Source organism: Garra rufa, chromosome 7, assembly GCF_049309525.1.
Source record: "Garra rufa chromosome 7, GarRuf1.0, whole genome shotgun sequence".
NCBI classification, from domain to species: Eukaryota; Metazoa; Chordata; class Actinopteri; order Cypriniformes; family Cyprinidae; genus Garra; species Garra rufa.
Window position 1 is genome coordinate 20,216,764 of NC_133367.1, and position 20,880 is coordinate 20,237,643.

The 20,880-nt window shown below is 34.1% G+C and overlaps 1 protein-coding gene across 1 annotated transcript in view; it reads left to right on the forward strand.

The window, feature by feature from the left end:
- The window catches only part of zranb3 (zinc finger, RAN-binding domain containing 3), a 93,723-nt gene that overhangs the window by 49,915 nt on the left and 22,928 nt on the right, over nucleotides 1-20,880 (forward strand). Inside the window, exons 8-10 of the mRNA XM_073843610.1 lie at nucleotides 3,324-3,440; nucleotides 12,083-12,202; nucleotides 18,500-18,619. Coding sequence (XP_073699711.1) covers nucleotides 3,324-3,440; nucleotides 12,083-12,202; nucleotides 18,500-18,619 — 357 coding nt within the window. The remainder of the gene's footprint in view (nucleotides 1-3,323; nucleotides 3,441-12,082; nucleotides 12,203-18,499; nucleotides 18,620-20,880) is intronic.

Sequence of the window (20,880 nt, forward strand, 5' to 3'; positions counted from 1 at the left end):
CGTCAGTATCTATCCATTCATCATTATCTATGAATCTGTCTATTATCTGTCTTTTAGTATCTATCCATCCATCTGTATCTATCCATCTATCTATCTATCTATCTATCTATCTATCGTCAGTATCTATCTTCAGTATCTATCTTCAGTATCTATCCATTCATCATTATCTATGAATCTGTCTATTATCTGTCTCTCAGTATCTATCCATCCATCTGTATCTATCCATCTATCTATCTATCTATCCATCTATCCATCTATCCATCCATCTATCTATCGTCAGTATCTATCCATTCATCATTATCTATGAATCTGTCTATTATCTGTCTCTCAGTATCTATCCATCCATCTGTATCTATCTATCTATCTATCTATCTATCTATCTATCTATCTATCTATCTATCTATCTATCTATCTATCTATCTATCTATCGTCAGTATCTATCTTCAGTATCTATCCATTCATCATTATCTATGAATCTGTCTATTATCTGTCTCTCAGTATCTATCCATCCATCTGTATCTATCTATCTATCTATCTATCTATCTATCTATCTATCTATCTATCTATCTATCTTCAGTATCTATCTTCAGTATCTATCCATTCATCATTATCTATGAATCTGTCTATTATCTGTCTCTCAGTATCTATCCATCCATCTGTATCTATCTATCTATCTATCTATCTATCTATCTATCTATCTATCTATCTATCTATCTATCTATCTATCTATCTATCTATCTATCTATCTATCTATCTATCTATCTATCTATCTATCGTCAGTATCTATCTTCAGTATCTATCCATTCATCATTATCTATGAATCTGTCTATTATCTGTCTCTCAGTATCTATCCATCCATCTGTATCTATCTATCTATCTATCTATCTATCTATCTATCTATCTATCTATCTATCTATCTATCTATCTATCTATCTATCTATCTATCTATCTATCGTCAGTATCTATCTTCAGTATCTATCCATTCATCATTATCTATGAATCTGTCTATTATCTGTCTCTCAGTATCTATCCATCCATCTGTATCTATCTATCTATCTATCTATCTATCTATCTATCTATCTATCTATCTATCTATCTATCTATCTATCGTCAGTATCTATCTTCAGTATCTATCCATTCATCATTATCTATGAATCTGTCTATTATCTGTCTCTCAGTATCTATCCATCCATCTGTATCTATCCATCTATCTTCAGTATCTATCCATTTATCATTATCTATGAATCCATCCATCCATCCATCCATCCATCTATCCATCTATCATTATCTATGAATATGTCTATATATTATCTGCCTCTCAGTATCTATCCATCCATTTCTATATCTATCCATCTATCTATCCATCTGTCATTATCTATGAATGTCTATATATTATCTGCCTCTCAGTATCTATCCATCCATCTCTATATCTATCCATCCATCTATCTATTCACCATTATCTATGAATGTGTCTATATATTATCTGCCTCTCAGTATCTATCCATCCATCTCTATCTATAGTCAGAATTAATCTATCTATCTGTCTATCTATCGTCAGTATCTATCTTCAGTATTTATCTATGAATATGTCTATTATCTGTCTCTCAGTATCTATCCATCCATCTGTATCTATCCATCTATCTATCTATCTTCAGTATCTATCAATTTACCATTATATATGAATCCATCCATCTATCCATCTATCATTATCTATGAATCTGTCTATATATTATCTTCCTCTCAGTATCTATCCATCCATCTCTATCTATAGTCAGAAGTAATCTATCTATCGTCAGTATCTATCTTCAGTATTTATCTATGAATCTGTCTATTATCTGTCTCTCAGTATATATCCATCCATCTCTATCTATCTATCTATCTATCTATCTATCTATCTATCTATCTATCTATCTATCTATCTTCAGTATCTATCCATTTATCATTATCTATGAATCCATCCATCCATCCATCTATCCATCTATCCATCTATCATTATCTATGAATCTGTCTATATATTATCTTCCTCTCAGTATCTATCCATCCATCTCTATCTATAGTCAGAATTAATCTATCTATCTGTCTATCTATCGTCAGTATCTATCTTCAGTATTTATCTATGAATCTGTCTATTATCTGTCTCTCAGTATATATCTATCTATATCTATCTATCTATCTATCTATCTATCTATCTATCTATCCATTTATCATTATCTATGAATCCATCCATCCATCCATCCATCTATCCATCTATCATTATCTATGAATCTGTCTATATATTATCTGCCTCTCAGTATCTATCTATCTATATATTATCTATCTATCTGTCTGTCTATCTATCATCAGTATCTATCTTCAGTATCTATCCATTCATCATTATCTATGAATCTGTCTACCTACCTATCTGTCTGTCTATCTATCATCAGAATTTATCTGTCTATATATTATCTATCTGTTTTTCCATCTATCTATCTATCATCAGTATCTATCCATCCATCTCTATCTAACTATCTATCTTCAGTATCTATCCATTCATCATTATCTATGAATCTGTCTATATATTATCTGCCTCTCAGATATCCTCAGTATCTATCTTCAGTATCTATCTATCTATCTATCTATCTATCTATCTATCTATCTATCTATCTATCTATCTATCTCAGTATCTATCATCCATCTGTATCTATCTATCTGTCTGTCTATCCATCTGTCACTCGTCAGTATCTATCCATTCATTATTATGTATTAATCTATCTAAATATTATCTTTCTCTCACTATCTCTTTACATATGTGAGCTCATTATCAGTATTATGTTATACATTGTGAAGCATATAAAGGAGCTCTGGGCTGAGTAATGGTTATGTGTCTTTTTCATGCTCAGTTTCCTTCATTCACTGCTTGACTTCCTGTCAGTCTGATGTCCAAACCCTGGCAGCACCTCTCGGGTAGTGCAGGAGGGTTTGTGTGAAGGGAGACAGAGGATCTGCATTTGTTTTAGGGGCAGAGCAGGACTCAGTGTGTGTGTGCGCGCAGGAGATTTATAGCGCCGGTACGGTGTGTTTCCATCTTCCACTGCTGCTGTCACTGTAGCGCTATAATTGGGCAGGTCACATGACCCAAGGAGTCGTTCTGCAACTTCAGGGAATTGTGTCTCCTTCCTCTCGCTCCCTCTACCCCTCACTTTCTCTCGTTCACACTTCATCTTTCTTTATTTTCTGTTTTTCTTGCTGCTTTTTGCCAAACACAGGGAAAGTAGGACAGTTTACGATATCATTAATTGTGCTGCCCTTTATGGATTCACTTTCTCTCTCTCTCTTTCTCACAGGAAGCGAGTGCTAGTTTTGAGCAGTGGGAGAAACTGATGAGCTCTGAGAGTGAGAATCAGTTTGTGGAGGTGATGAGTCTCATCACACACATGTATAAGCAGACCGCCGTTGCCAAGGTAAAACGAGTGTGTAAAGTCCTCAAGATGTTTATTTCTCATTTCATGTTGCCCTAATTGTCTAAAATGGCTGAAGATCTTGATGCTGTGGGAATTTCTCTGTATTTTCTTGTCTTTTTACAGGGTTTAGAAAATGGGGATAGATCGACCATATCGGTTACATTCGCTTTTTTTTTAATGTGTGTGAATCTCATTAAACCTGTCCTGTACATATCTTTAAAATGTGTAACCCCCGAAGCAAGAAGGAAAAAAAATAATTAATACAAATTTTGTTACTTGAAAATTCAAATAAAATTCAACAAATAAAATATTTAAAAAACCTTCAGATTAAAATGAGAAATCCTAACTTGGTATCTAGCGGAAATAAATAAAATGAAAATGAAATACAAGAAACAAAATAAACTTGATGTACAAAACAAAAAAAACAAAAATTCATTGTACATGTAACATACATACATACACACATCCAAAGTTCTATACCATTCCAAATAGTCCAAGCTGTTCTAAAGCATCCTAATTACCCTGATTCATTGGGAACAGCTGTTTTAATCAACTCAACAGGTGAAAAACAGAAGCTCTCTGCTGTTGGTTTGTGGACAGTCATGGCTAAGACAAAGGAGCTCACTGAGGACCTGCGGCTGCGCATTGGCTGCTCACAAATCAGGAAAGGGCTATAATACCATATCTAAATGTTTTGAAGTTGCAGTGGCTACAGTGCAAAGTATTATTAAAAATAAAAGACATTCCGCACTGTGAAAAATCTCAGAGGACGTGGTCGGAAGCCAAAAGTGACACCTGTGCTGGCCAGGAGGATAGTGAGAGAGGTCAAAAAGAATCCAAGGGTCACCACCAAGGCCATCCTGATGAATCTGGGCTCTGCTGGTGGCAACATCTCAAGGCAGATGGTCCAATGTACACTGCACACCACTGGGTTCCACGGACGCAGACCAAGGAGGACACCACTTCTCCAGATAAGGCACACAAAAGCCTGCTTGGCCTTTGCAAATGCTCATCTGGACAAAGAAGACGACTTCTGGTCTTCTGTTTTATGGTCAGATGAAACAAAAATTGAATTGTTTGGACACAATGATGCAGCCTTCATTTGGTGTAAAAAAGGAGAAGCCTTCAACCCTAAGAACACCATCTCCACTGTCAAACATGGTGGTGGGAACCTAATGTTTTGGGGGTGTTTTTTAGCCGGTGGACCAGGGAACCTAATCACAGTAAACGGCACCATGAAAAAGGAGAAATACATCAAAATTCTCAACAACAACATCAGGCAGCCTGCAGAGAAACTTGGTCTTGGGCACCAGTGGACATTTCAGCACGACAACGACCCAAAACACACAGCAAAAGTGGTGAAGAATTGGTTAGCAGACAAAAACATTAACGTTTTGCAGTGGCCCAGCCAGAGTCCTGACTTAAATCCAATTGAGAATCTGTGGAGGGAGCTAAAGATCAGGGTGATGGCAAAGAGACCCTCCAACCTGAATGAGTTGGAGCTCATCGCTAAAGATGAATGGGCAAAAATACCAGTGGAGACATGCAAAAAGCTGGTCAGCAATTATAGGAAAATAAAATTATCCCAAAAGTAATTATGGCGCGTGGTCAGTGAACCTCTTTCGCCGGTTGCGCTATACGGCAAAACACACTGTTGCTCATATGAAACATTTTTACATAAATATTATGAAACAACTCAGGTACAAAGCCTTCTTTATAAGATAAATAATTAGTTAGCAGGCAAATGTTACATAGCGACATGCTTTTGGATTCATGCGTTCGAGCCCATAAATGTAAAGCAGTGGCGTAGTGGGACCTGGAGAAGTGGGTAGGTATATCATTTATTTAAGGTATTATTGTCACTGTCGGCATCCTCTCTGCCTGGGGTGCAGGACGAAGCGGGCACGGGCACAATCATATTTCAAAGGAAGCTTTACTGGGTGTTTTTAGAGAATATTTGCATTTATTCACGTTCAAATAAAGTTCAAATCACAACAATACTAGCCTACTGATGGAAAAGAATGGGTTAAATGTTAACTTCATAATTGTTTAATTCTAACAAATAAGTTCTTGTTAAAAACTAACCAAAATTAAAAATATTTTGCTTAGAATTTCTGCATATATCAGTATCGGCATCAATATCGGCCAACATGAGATGAAAAATATCGGTATATCGGATATCGACAAAAATCCAATATTGTGCATCCTTGTATAATAATGAATTTTGATTAGAATTGTTCATGTTCATTAATATCAACAGTTGAATCAAATTTAATTATGCCAATTGTATAATAACGATATATAATAAAGATACAGTGCAGACCACCCTTATTATTTTTAGTCTATTGAAGTTGAAATGCCTTCCTAAAAATTTAATGCTCGCATAAATATGCCACGAAAATATAATTATTATTAACAACAAGAAATAATCAGAAATAACAACAATAATAATAATTAATATACTCCAATTATTATTATTTTTATTATTATTATTAAAAAATATGACAATACAATATTTTCATCATTATTACTTTTTATAACAGTAATAAAAAAAATCTTATGGCTGTAACGTAATGTAATTATTAAAATAACATTTAAAAAATAATTATAACATCGTTATTTAATTAAGCACGTTTCTCCCCATTTCACATATTTATATAATATTTATACATAAGTACTTATCAGATTATATATAAAGTAATTGTAATGTAATGTAATGTAATTAAAAATGTCAAAAAATAAAAATGTGAAGTTGAAGCCATGGTTGCAAGGATGTTTCTAAGGTGTTCCAAATAATTTTTAACCTTTTTAAATGTTGCTAGGGTGTTCTGGATGGTTTCTAAGTGAAAAGTCTGGTCTCTACATGTGACTCATGTCCCTTAATGCAAGACTACAAAATTGTTGTCCTCTTTTTTTTTTTTTTAATCAATCAAGCAAAAATCATTACCCTAACCACTTAAAAACTAATATCACGGCTCTCCTCAACAACCCTTTCTGTAAACCAATACTACAGTACCAGATCCCACCTCAGATCTGTTATTTACAGCATCCGAGTAAAAAGAAAAGTCAGCCAGCCCTCATTTCAACTTCAGCTCTTTCTCTGAATGCCATCAGAATAACGGCCATCTGCAGCACGGTTTCCCTTCCTCTAACGATGAGGGACAGCGTGAAACCGCCGCTAACGACCACCATGGCAACCAGCCCTTCTGTTCTCCACATCAAACACTGCCGCATTGCCATGGGAACGAGCTCCGGGAGGGCCGGACCGGTGTCGCGCCGACCTTAATGCTGACCTTTTTGATCGCCCGACATCTTTTCCTGCACATCTCGGACTTAACAAGGTGTTTTTATGAGCTCCAGACGAGACCCGCCGCAACTTTCGCAAGCTTTTGCATCACTCGCATGAACTTTAACGTCACACTTCCAAGACTAAAGTGACTTCGCACACATTTGTTGTTAAAAAAAAGCAAGACCCTTCATTCCTCCAGGAGTTCTGGATGCTCTTTCTTCTCCAACGATTTAAGCTACAACCATTTTATATCGTTCCTCCTAAGCACAGCATGTGACTTGAATGAAGCTTTCCAGCATGTGTGCGTGTGTATTTTTATTTCTTTTTTAATTTGTCAAACCTGTGTGTTCTGGTCCCTGCTGCTCTTGTCCTCCCCGTTCTTTCATTTATTGTTTGCCGCTGAGATGCTATCCTCTCTCTCTCTCAGGACAGAAATGTGCGGTGTCAGGAATGGTGTCACTTTTGGAAATCGCTGTTTTTGCCAAGCGAAAATGAGTGAACCAGAGCCACCGCGCACACTTGTACTCTTGAGGCTGTAAAAAAAAACAAAAAACAAATTATAAAATATATATAAAAAAAGCCTTCACAGACAGTTATTAAACAATATTAAAAAGGGAAAACTTTTTTCTCGCAATTGCGAGATTATATGTCGCAATTCTGACATTATCTCGCAATTGCAATTTTATCTTGCAATTCTGACTTTTCTCACAATTTTGACTTTTTTTTCTTGCAATTGCAAGCTTATATTGCATAATTCTGACTTTTTTCTTGTAAATGCGAGTTTGTCTTGCAATCTCACTTTTTTTTAATCGCAATTGCGAATTTATGTCTTTGTAATTCGGACATTTTCGTCACAATTCTGACTTTTTCCTTGCAATTGCAAGTTTACATCTTGCACTTCTGACTTCTCACAATTCTGTTTTTTTTTCGTGCAATTGCGAGTTTATCTCGCAATTCTGACATTTCTCATCACAATTCTTACATTTTCTCGCAGTTGCAAGTTTGCATCTTGCTGTTCTGACTTTTTTTTTTCACAATTGTGAGTTTATATTGCAATTTGTGAGTTTATATTGCACAATTCTGACTTTTTCCTCGTCATTGCAAGTTTATATCTTAGAATTTTGACGAAAAAAGTGAAAATTACAAGATATAAACTAGGAATTACAGGAAAAAAAAGTCAGAATTGTGCAACAAACTTACAATTACGGAAAGTCAAAGTTGTGACAAAAAAAGTCAGAATTATATTGCAATTTGCGAGTTTATATTGCACAATTCTGACTTTTTTCTTGTCATTGCAAGTTTATATCTTAGAATTGTGTTGAAAAAAGTCAGAATTACGACTTTTCGCAATTTCGCAAACTTTGTCACAATTCTGACTTTTTCGCAATTCCGAGTTTACATCTCGCAATTCTGACATTTTTCGTCACAATTCTGACTTTTCTTGCAATTGCGAGTTTACCTCTTGCACTTCTGACTTTTCTCACAATTTTGACTTTTTCTTGCAATTGTGAGTTTATCACAATTCTGACTTTTCTCGAAATTGCGAGTTTATGTCTTGCAATTTTTACTTTTTTCTCTCGCAATTGCAAATTTATATCTTGCAGTTCTGACTTTTTCTCAATTGCAAGTTTACGTGTGTGTGTGTGTGTGTGTGTGTGTGTGTGTGTGTGTGTTTATGTACAGTGGTATGAAAAAGTGTTGGCCCCCTTCTTGATTTTTTATTTTTTTGCATGTTTGTCACACTTCAAAGTTTCAGATCATCAAACTAATTTAAATATTAATCAGAGATAACACAAGTAAACTCAAAATGCAGTTTTTGAATGAAGTTTTTCATTATGAAGGGAAAACAAAATCCAAACCCACATGGCCCTGTGTGAAAAAGTGTTTGCCCCTAAACTTAATAACTGGTTTGGACACCAAGCGTTTGCGATAACTTGCAGTGAGTCTGTTACAGCGCTGTGCAGGAATTTTGGCCCACTCATCTTGGCAGAATTGTTGTAATTCAGCCACATTGGAGGGTTTGCGAGCATGAACCACCTTTTTAAGGTCATGCCACAGCATCTCAATAGGATTCAGGTCAGGACTTTGACTAGGCCACTCCAAAGTCTTCATTTTGTTTTTGCTTCAGCCATTCAGAGGTGGATTTGCTGGTGTGTTTTGGATCATTGTCCTGCTGCAGAACCCAAGTTCGCTTCAACTTGAGGTCACGAACAGATGGCCGGACATTGTCCTTTATTTGGTAGACAGCAGAATTCATGGTTCCATTTATCACAGCAAGTCTTTCAGGTCCAGACATCACACTATCACCACCATATTTTACTGTTGGTATGATGTTCTTTTTCTGAAATGCTGTTACTTTTACACCAGATGTAATGGGACACACACCTCCCAAAAAGTTCAACTTTTGACTCGTGAGTCCACAGGGTATTTTCCCAAAAGTCTTGGGGATCATCAAGATGTTTTCTGGCAAAACTAAGACGAGCCTTTATGTTCTTTTTGCTCAGCAGCGGTTTTCGTCTTGGAACTCTGCCATGCAGGCCATTTTTGCCCATGCTCTTTCTTATGGTGGAGTCATGAACACTGACCTTAACTGAGGCAAGAGAGGCCTGCAGTTCTTCAGATGTTGCACTTTTTCACACAGGGCCATGTGGGTTTGGATTTTTTATTTCCCCTTCATAAAAAAGACCCTTCATTTAAAAACTGCATGTTGTGTTGACTTGTGTTATCTTACTTGTGTTTAATATTTAAATTTGTTTGATGATCTGAAACAGTGTGACAAAAAAAAAAACATTATAGGGGCCAACACTTTTTCACACCACTGTATGTATTTATTGATTTTTTTATTTGTCAAACCCATGTGTTATGGTCCCCGCAATTCTGACATTTTCTCGCAGTTATGACTTCATATCTCGCACTTCTGACTTTTTTCACAATTGCGAGTTTATATTGCACAATTCTGACTTTTTTTGCAAGTTCTGACTTTCTTGCAATTGCAAGATCACGTGTGTGTGTTTATTTATTTATTTATTTGTCAAACGTGTGTTCTGGTCCCTGCTGCTCTTGTCCTCCCCGTTCTTTCATTTATTGTTTGCCGCTGAGATGCTATCCTCTCTCTCTCTCTCTCTCTCTCTCTCTCTCTCTCTCTCAGGACAGAAATGTGCGGTGTCAGGAATGGTGTCACTTTTTGAAATCGCTGTTTTTGCCAAGTGAAAATGAGTGAACCGGAGCCACCGTGCACACATGTACACTCAAGGCTGTAAAAAAAGCCTTCACAGACAGTTTCGGGCGCCAATTAGGCAATATTAAAAAGGCAAAACTCTTCAGTAATGAGAAAGCCCAGCATGGCTTTGAAACTCGGGAAAAGAGGACTGGCTTCCGGCAAATGACTCGAGACGCTGTTTGTTCAACTACTACGCTAACCATAACGGGCATTAGATGACGAGTTCATCTTGCGGTTTAGGGATTTTGAGGAGTTTTGTGGTTTTTTTGGAGGAGGAAAAGCAGGTCTCACTGGATGAAAGGAGATTTGGGATTAAAGTGGCAAAATAACACCTATAAGTGTAGTGAAATCACAGTAGCATTCGTGGCAGATTGCAGTTATGAAACCCAGCAACAGCACTGTATTAAAAAGCACAGTGTTTTATTAGTAAGTACATTTATAGACTAAGCTTTTACAGAAGAAAACTGGTAGGTAGATTGCTAGGGAACTAAGTGGTGCTTACTGGCCAAAAGACCAAGTCAATAGATTATTTAATTAGTTACAAATAATTTCTATTTTAAACAAATGCTGTGAATTTTTATTTTTTTTTTTTATCTCTTGACAAATAAATCACGGTTTCCACAAAAATAAGAAGCAGCACAACAGTTTTCAACATTAATAATAATAAGAGAAGTTTCCTGAGCAGCAAATCAGCACATTAAAATGATTTCAGTAATGATGCTGAAAATTCAGCTTTGCATTACAGGAATAAATTACATTTTCAAATATATAACAATAGGAAACAGTTATTCTAAACTGTAATAATATTTCACAATATTATTGTCTTTATTGTACTTTTTTTTACTAAATAAATGCAGCTTTTGTGAGCATAAATTTGAAAGCCCGTTCCCATACCTGAATTTTTTTTTTTTTTTTTTTTTTTTTTTTTAATCACACAATTCTAAGTTTATATCTTGCAATTTTTGTTACTTTTTTTCACAATTTGGACTTTTTTTTGAAATTGTGAGTTTATATCTTGCAATTCTCTTTTTCTTGTGAGTTTATATCTTGCAATGCTGACTTTTTCTCGCAATTGCGAGTTTGTCTCACAATTCAGACTTTTTTTCTTTTTTTGGGAGTATATTTTGCAATTCTGACTTTTTTCCTTGCAATTGCGAGTTTTATTTTTTACTTTTTTACAATTTAGACTTTTTTTCTTGAAATTACGCATTTATATCTTGCAATTCTAACTTTTTTCTTGCAATTGCAAGTTTACATCTCACAGTTGACTTTTTTCTCGCAATTGCGAGTTTATATCTTGCAATTCAGACTTTTTCCTCACAAATCTAACCTTTTTTTCACAATTGCGAGTTTTTATTTTTCAATTCTGACTTTTTTTCTCACAATTTTTACTTTTTTTTCCCTTACAATTATATGTATAAAAGTTATAAAATCCATTTCCGAAGGGAAAAAAAGACTGTTTTCTCAGAATTGCGAGTTTATAACTTACAATTATCAATTATTAACTCGCAATTTTGTGTTATAAAGTCAGAATTATAAAGTCAGAATTGTGAGATATAAACCCACAATTCTGAGGAAAAAAAAGTCAGAGTTTTGAGTTTATATATAGCAATTTCTCAGAACTGCAACTTTATTTATCGCAATTCTGAGTTTTTTTCTAGCAATTTTGAGTTTATATCACAATTATGAGAAAAAAGTCACAATTAACTTTTATTTAGTGGCGGAAATGGACTTCCATGAAAAAAAATGTAGCATACGTTTAAAACCAATTTAATATTTCAAATTTTTGAATGTTTCGATCTGAAAACTACACAATTTTCATGTTTTTACTGTATTTTTTATTAAATAAATGCAATATTTGTGAGCATGAGACTTAAAAAAATCTAAGACAAAACTTTTATATGTCTTTGTTTATATATAGGTAGATAGACGTATATATATATATATATATAAATATCATAACATTGTTTGTGAACATTTCATTATAATGAATAATTATATTTGGTACCATATTAGAATGTTACAGTTTTTAAAGTTTGAATTTTTTAAAACATTAGAATGTTACAATTCCTATTTCTGGCTGGATCACGATATGAATTTTCTGTATTTTCTCTTTCTTTCCATCTCTCTCAGGCCGGAGCGGTGAAGGACTATATAAAGATGATGTTGGAGACCGAACAGCTGAAGTTTCTGGTCTTTGCTCATCATCTCAGCATGCTGCAGGCGTGTACCGAGGCTGTCATCGAGGCCAAGGTGTGTGTGTGTGTGTGTGTGTGTGTGTGTGCTCTAGTGAAAGCAAAAGTATGTCAGCACCTCAACCCTGTTCATTAAATCAGCCAGCAGCAAAGCCTGTCACACAGCCGTCCCAACACACACACACATTGACCCATTCAGAGAGAGAGAAAGAGAGGTGGATGTTTGTGTGTGTGTGAGCTGAATGAGAGATAAGGCCAAAAAAAAAAGTGTTTGTGTGAAAGGCAAAAAAAACCGAATGAAAGGGCTTGACAGCACTAAAGGAGGTGAAGGAGAGCGTGTTGATTCCCTGGGTAGAGTTCTTTCTTTGCTTTAACACATTCCCTCAGTAGGGCACTGGTTCATTCTTACGGCAAAAGAATAGGTCAGAGTCTTGCTGTCAATCAGGGGAGTGCGTGTATATAAGCCACTAGTTTAAAAGTTAGATTAAAAACTATTTTCATGCAAAAGTGTCAACTTTGCCATAAATTACTTTTTTGATTCTGATGAGTGAAATTAAAGAAATTAAATATTGTACTGTTGGAAAAATTCATGAAAGATTCATAAAAGTATAAAAAAAATAGTCCATTTGACTTGTGCGCTATATTTCAAGTCTTCTGAAGTGAAATTGATATCCATTCTAGACGTTTTCATTATAGTTCATTAAGTAACGATGTCCATTTCATGAATTAAAAGGTTCTTCATTTGGATCTGTGAGTCAGTGAGTTGAATTTGAGAAACGTATGTGTATGATTTGTAATGGAATCAGACTGCTTTTGTAAACTGGATCTGGAACTGGATCGATTTAGTCATTTTTCTTTCGGTAATATGCAAGTTGAGTTCAAGAACCTTATCAATCCAGTTTGTAAATAAATCATTCAGACTGATTTTGTGATCTGGATCAAATGATTTACTGGTAAAAAGTGAGTTGACTTTGATAAACTGATCAATCAGGTTTTTAAATGAATCATTCAGACTCATTTTGTGAACTGGATCAAATGATTCACAAATGTTACTTTCTGTAAAAAAAAAAAATAGTTTAGTTTGAGAACTTGATTAATTCAGTTAAATTAATTAATCATTCTGACTAATTTTGTGAACTGAATGAAACAATTAATTATTTTTCTTTCAGTAAAAAGTAAGTTGAATTCAAGAACCTGATCAGTCAGGTTTGTAAATAATTAATTCAGACTGATTTTGTGAACTGAATCAACTGATTCAGTCGTTTTTCTTTCGGTAAAAAGTGAGTTGAGTTTGAGGATCTGATCAATTTGGTTTGTATATTAATCATTCAGACTGATTCTGTGAACTAGATTAAACGATTCGGTTATTTTTCTTTCGGTAAAAAGTCAGTTGAGTTTGAGAATCCAACCAATTGTGAACTGATTTAGGTTTATCAAACCTGATCAATTTGGTTTGTAAATTAATCATTCAGACTGATTTTGTGAACGGGATCAAATAATTCAGTTATTTTTCTTTCAGTAAAATATGAGTTGAGTTCGAGAACTTGATCAATTCAGTTTGTAAATAAATCATTCAGACTCATTTTGTGAAGTGGATCAAACAATTCAGAGATGAATTCGAGAATTCGATCAGTCAGGTTTGTAAATGAATAATTGAGACTGATTTTGTGAATTGGATCAACCAACTCAGTTATTTTTCCTTCAGTAAAATGTGAATTGAGTTCGAGAACCTGATCAATTTGGTTTGTAAATTAATTATTCAGACTCATTTTGCAAACTGGATCAAATGATTCAGTTGTTTTTCTTTTGGTAAAATGTGAGTTGAGTTTGAGAACCGTATCAATTTGTATTGTAAATTAATCATTCAGACTGATTTTGAGAAGTGGATTAAATTATTTATTAACTTTTCTTTTGGTAAATAGTAAGGCGAGTTTGAGAACCTGATCAAACCAGTTTATAAATAAATCATTCAGACTCATTTTGTGAACTGGATCAAACGATTCACAAATTTGACTTTGTCAAAAAATATAGAGTTGAGTTGGTTTGTAAGTGAATCATCCAGGCTCATATTGTGAACTGGATCAAACTGTTATTTTTCTTTTAGTAAAATGTGAGTTGAGTTCAAGAACCTGATCAACTCTGTAAATGAATCATTCAGACTCATTTTGTGAACTGGATTAAATAATTCAGATATTTTTCCTTCAGTGAAATCTGAGTTTAGTTTAAGACCCTGTTCAATTTGGTTTGTAAATAAATAATTCAGACTGATTTCAGTTATTTTTCTTTCTGTAAAAAGTGAATTGCGTTTGAGAACCTGATTAATTATGTATATAAATTAATCATTCAGACTTATTTTGTGAAGTGGATAAAATGATTCAGTAATTTTTCTTTTGGTAAAAAGTGAGTTGAGTTCGAGAACCTGATCAATTCGGTTTCTAAATAAATTATTCACACTGATTTTGTGAACTGGATTAACTGATTCAGATTTTTTTTTCTTTCAGTAAAAAGTGAGTTGAGTTTAAGAACCTGATTAATCAGGTTTGTAAATTGATCATTCAGACTAATTTTGTGAAGTGGATCAAAGGATTCAGTAATATTTCTTTTGGTAAAAAGTGAGTTGCGTTTGAGAAACTGATTAATTCTGTTTCTAAATGAATTATTTACACTGGTTTTGTGAACTGGACCAACTGATTCAGTAATTATTCTGTAAAAAGTGAGTTGAGTTCAAGAACCTGATCAATTTGGTTTGTAAATTAATCATTCAGAATTTCAGACTACTTTTGTAAACTGGATCAAACAATTCAGTCCCTTTTTTCAGTAAAATGTGAGCAGAGTTCAGGACCTGACCAAATCTGTTTGTAAATTAATCATTCAGTGAACTGAATTAAACAATTCAGTTTTTTGTTTTTTTTTTGTTGTTGGTAAAAAGTGAGTTGAGTTTAAGAACCTGATTAATCAGGTTTGTAAATAAATCATTCAGACTCATTTTGTGTTCTGGATCAACTGATTTAGTAATTTTTCTTTTGGTAAAAAGTGAGTTGAGTTCGAGAACCTGATCAATTCAGTTTCGAAATGAATTATTCACACTGATTTTGTGAACTGGATTAACTGATTCAGATTTTTTTCTTTTAGTAAAAAGTGAGTTGAGATTAAGAACCTGATTAATCAGGTTTGTAAATTGATCATTCAGACTAATTTTGTGAAGTGGAACAAAGGATTCAGTAATATTTCTTTTGGTAAAAAGTGAGTTGCGTTTGAGAAACTGATTAATCAGGTTTGTAAATTGATCATTCAGACTAATTTTGTGAAGTGGAACAAAGGATTCAGTAATATTTCTTTTAGTAAAAAGTGAGTTGAGTTTAAGAACCTGATTAATCAGGTTTGTAAATTGATCATTCAGACTAATTTTGTGAAGTGGAACAAAGGATTCAGTAATATTTCTTTTGGTAAAAAGTGAGTTGCGTTTGAGAAACTGATTAATTCTGTTTCTAAATGAATTATTTACACTGGTTTTGTGAACTGGACCAACTGATTCAGTAATTATTCTGTAAAAAGTGAGTTGAGTTCAAGAACCTGATCAATTTGGTTTGTAAATTAATCATTCAGACTACTTTTGTAAACTGGATCAAACAATTCAGTCCCTTTTTTCAGTAAAATGTGAGCAGAGTTCAGGACCTGACCAAATCTGTTTGTAAATTAAACATTCAGTTTTTTTTTGTTTTTGTTTTTTTTGGTAAAAAGTGAATTGAGTTTAAGAACCTGATTAATCAGGTTTGTAAATAAATCATTCAGACTCATTTTGTGTTCTGGATCAACTGATTTAGTAATTTTTCTTTTGGTAAAAAGTGAGTTGAGTTCGAGAACCTGATCAATTCGGTTTCTAAATGAATTATTCACACTGATTTTGTGAACTGGATTAACTGATTCAGATTTTTTTCTTTCAGTAAAAAGTGAGTTGAGTTTAAGAACCTGATTAATCAGGTTTGTAAATAAATCATTCAGACTCATTTTGTGTTAAGGATCAACTGATTTAGTAATTTTTCTTTTGGTAAAAAGTGAGTTGAGTTCGAGAACCTGATCAATTCAGTTTCGAAATGAATTATTCACACTGATTTTGTGCACTGGATTAACTGATTCAGATTTTTTTCTTTTAGTAAAAAGTGAGTTGAGATTAAGAACCTGATTAATCAGGTTTGTAAATTGATCATTCAGACTAATTTTGTGAAGTGGAACAAAGGATTCAGTAATATTTCTTTTGGTAAAAAGTGAGTTGCGTTTGAGAAACTGATTAATTCTGTTTCTAAATGAATTATTTACACTGGTTTTGTGAACTGGACCAACTGATTCAGTAATTATTCTGTAAAAAGTGAGTTGAGTTCAAGAACCTGATCAATTTGGTTTGTAAATTAATCATTCAGACTACTTTTGTAAACTGGATCAAACAATTCAGTCCCTTTTTTCAGTAAAATGTGAGCAGAGTTCAGGACCTGACCAAATCTGTTTGTAAATTAAACATTCAGTTTTTTTTGTTTTTGTTTTTTTTTTTTTTTGGTAAAAAGTGAATTGAGTTTAAGAACCTGATTAATCAGGTTTGTAAATAAATCATTCAGACTCATTTTGTGTTCTGGATCAACTGATTTAGTAATTTTTCTTTTGGTAAAAAGTGAGTTGAGTTCGAGAACCTGATCAATTCGGTTTCTAAATGAATTATTCACACTGATTTTGTGAACTGGATTAACTGATTCAGATTTTTTTCTTTTAGTAAAAAGTGAGTTGAGATTAAGAACCTGATTAATCAGGTTTGTAAATTGATCATTCAGACTCATTTTGTGAAGTGGATCAAAGGATTCAGTAATTTTTCTTTTGGTAAAAAGTTAGTTGAGTTCGAGAACATGATCAATTCGCTTTCTAAATTAATTATTCACACTGGTTTTGTGAACTGGACCAACTGATTCATTAATTATTCTGTAAAAAGTGAGATGAGTTCAAGAACATGATCAATTTGGTTTGTAAATGAATCATTCAGACTACTTTTGTAAACTGGATCAAAAAATTCAGTCACTTTTTTTTCAGTAAAATGTGAGTTGAGTTGAGTTCGAGAACCTGACTAATTCTATTTATAAATTAATCATTCAGTGAACTGATTTAAACAATTCAGTTATTTTTCTTTTGGTAAAAAGTGATTTGAGTTTAAAAACCTGATTAATCAGGTTTGTAAATGAATCATTCAGATTCATTTTGTGAACTGGATTAACTGATTAATGAATCATTTACACTGATTTTGTGAACTGGATTAACTGATTCAGATTTTTTTCTTTCAGTAAAAAGTGAGTTGAGTTTATAAACCTGATTAATCAGGTTTATAAATTAATCATTCACAATCATTTTGTGAAGTGGATCAGCCAAAAACTTGCATTGCATCACTTGACAAATCCATTTTTGTTGTCTAACAGACATTTCATCAGAGCTGTTGATTCATCTTTTACCACAATCCGTTCTTCTCGTCCCTGTTCACACAGCGGCACGCTGAAAACACTTTGCACCCTAAAGAGCGCGGCTGGTTGTCGACACGGTGTCTTCACAGATGTCTCACTGTTTTAATGAGAGCTTGTTTTGTCAATTTCCTCTTCTTTTTGGCCCCCAGCCCCCTCTCTTTTCCATCTCTCTCTCTCACTTTCTTGTTTCGCTGCTCTCTGGCCAGACGTTTGATCCCAGACACTGTGAAGATTTTCTTCGGCTTTTCCTTTTTTATCTGTCCTGCCGTTAATTGGTGCTTATGAATCTTAGGGGAGAAGAGGGGGCCTCGCACCAGCAGGTGTGATCGCACGCAAACGGGGCGGCACACGCGCGCCGACGTTCTCACACCTGTCACGCTCCTCGCACCCCGAGCGAGAGATGGAGAAAAAAAGTTAGGCAGGAAGCTAAAATTAACACGGGTGCGAAAAGTTCTGAAGTTCTGCGAGGCGGAGAGAGAGAAAGGTGTTGTACACTGCTTCACCTGTGTTTTACAGCTGTCAGATGATGGAAAGACGACGATAATGCCCAAAACGTACTTGAAGCGCACTAAAAAGTTGCCAGCTGCCAACTCTGAATGCGTCACATTCGCAGTAAGTTTCGACTTGAGTGCATTAACGCTCTCTGAACAGCCACAGATCTGCAAAACTCAGTCTTTATTGCAGCAATCGATGGTTATGAAGAGTTTTGTTAGTTCTCGCAATGCTCTTAGTTGGAAGGAATTTTGATTTAAAGGTGCAATTTTTGCCTTCATTAAAAAGCTTTTACACATACATAACAGAACGAAAATGTTAAAAACCAAAATTTACTTTGGACTCTTTTTTTCTGCATTCTTTTCCAGGCTAGTTATATCCGCATTGATGGCAGCGTTCCATCTGCAGAGAGGATCCAACTTGTGCATCGTTTTCAAAACGATCCAGGCACGCGTGTGGCCATACTAAGTATACAGGCTGCTGGACAGGTAACCTTATAAACAATCTTGTAACACCTCAACCTTATAAGCATTGTACTGCTGTTTGTAAATCTTCACACAACTTTGTAACACCCACAATTTTTTTCGGTTATACTTTATGCAAGCTTGTAACACCCCTTTACACAGCCTTGTAACATCACCACCTCATAAACATTGGTAACATTCCCCTGTACAGTAATCACTGTAAGTTGGAAATGCTTAAAAAAAACTTTGCAGCATCTAGTACACATTGTAACATTCCTCTAAATAATGTCACTCAACCTCATAATCATTTTAACATTCCTCTATATAGTGTCTCACAACCTCGTAACACTCAACCTCAAAATCATTGTAAGTTAAAAATGCTTCAGACAACTAAGTAACATCTTCATTTTGTAAAAATTGTAACATTCCTCTATATAGTGTCTCACAACCTTGTGACACTGAATTTGTATACATTAAAAAAACATTCCTCTATATAATACGCCACATAACCTCGTAACAGTCAACCTCGTAATCATTTGAAACATTCCTCTAAATGTCTCACAACCTCGTAACACTCAACCTCAAAAACACTAAGTTAAAAATGCTTCAGACAACCTTGTAACATCTTCATTTTGTAAGAATTGTAACATTTCTCCATATAATGCGTCACATAACCTCGTAACAGTCAACCTTGTAATCATTTTAACATTCCCCTATATAGTATGTCTCACAACCTCGTAACACTCAACCTCAAAATCATTGTAAGTTAAAAATGCTTCAGACAACCTTGTGACATCTTCATTTTGTAAAAATTGTAACATTCCTCCATATAATATGACACATAACCTTGTAAGTCAACCTCAAAATCATTTTAACATTCCTCTATATACAGTAATACGGCACAAAACCTCGTCATTCAGCCTCGTAAGTCAACATTCCTCTTAATAATGTGTCTCAAAACCTTGTAACACTGAATCTTGTAAAAATGTTATTCTTTACACTTTACACAACCTTGTAACATATCCACTTTATATGCATTAAAACATTCCTCTGTATAATACGTCACATAACCTCGTAACAATAAACCTCGTAATCATTTTAACATTCCTCTATATAGTATGTCTCACAACCTCGTAACTCTGAATTTTGTAAAATGATATTCTTTACACTTTACACAACCTTGTAACATCTCCACTTTGTATGCATTAAAACATTCCTCTATATAATGTCACATAACCTCGTAACAGTCAACCTCATTATCATTATAACATTCCTCTGTATAGTACATCTCACAACCTCGTAACACTGAATCTTGTAAAAAATTGTAGTTATTCTTTACACTTTAAACAACTTGTAACATCTTTACCTTGTAAACATTGTAATATTCCTCTACAAATGTCACTAACCTCATAAATCAACCCTGCAATTATTTTAACATTCTTCCATATAGTGTCTCACAACCTCGTAACAATCTCAAAATCATTGCAAGTTAAACAAGCTTCAGACAACCTTGTGGCATCTTCATTTTGTAAAAATTGTAACATCCCTCTTAATAATATGACACATAACCTCGTAAGTCAACCTCATAATCATTTTAACATTCCTCTTTATATTGTCTCTCACAACCTCGTAACACTGAATCTTGTAAAAATGCTATTCTTTACACTTTACACAACCTTGTAACATCTCCACTTTGTATACATTAAAACATTCCTCTATGTAATACGTCACATAACCTCATAACAGTCAGCCTCATAATAATTTTAACATTACTCTATATAGTCTGTCTCACAACCTCATTACACTGAATCTTGTAAAAATTTTAGTTGTTTTTTACACTTTAAACAACTTAAACATCTTTACCTTGTAAACATTGTAACATTCCTCTATAAAACACATCACATACCCTCATAAGTCAACCTCGTAATCATTTTAACATCCCTCTATATAGTATGTCAAATCATTGTAAGTTAAAAATGCTTCAGATGTTACCTTGTAACATCATTTTGTAAAAATGGTAACAATCCTCTATATAATACGACACATAACCACGTAACATTCTTTACACTTTACACAACCTTGTAACATCTCCACTTTGTATACATTAAAACATTCCTCTATATGTCACATAACCTCGTAACAGTCAACCTCTTAATCATTTTAACATTCCTCTATATAGTATGTCTCACAACCTCGTAACACTCAAACCTCAAAATCACTGCAAGTTAAAAATGCTTCAGAGAACCTTGTAACATCTTCATTTTGTAAAAAATGTAACATTTCTC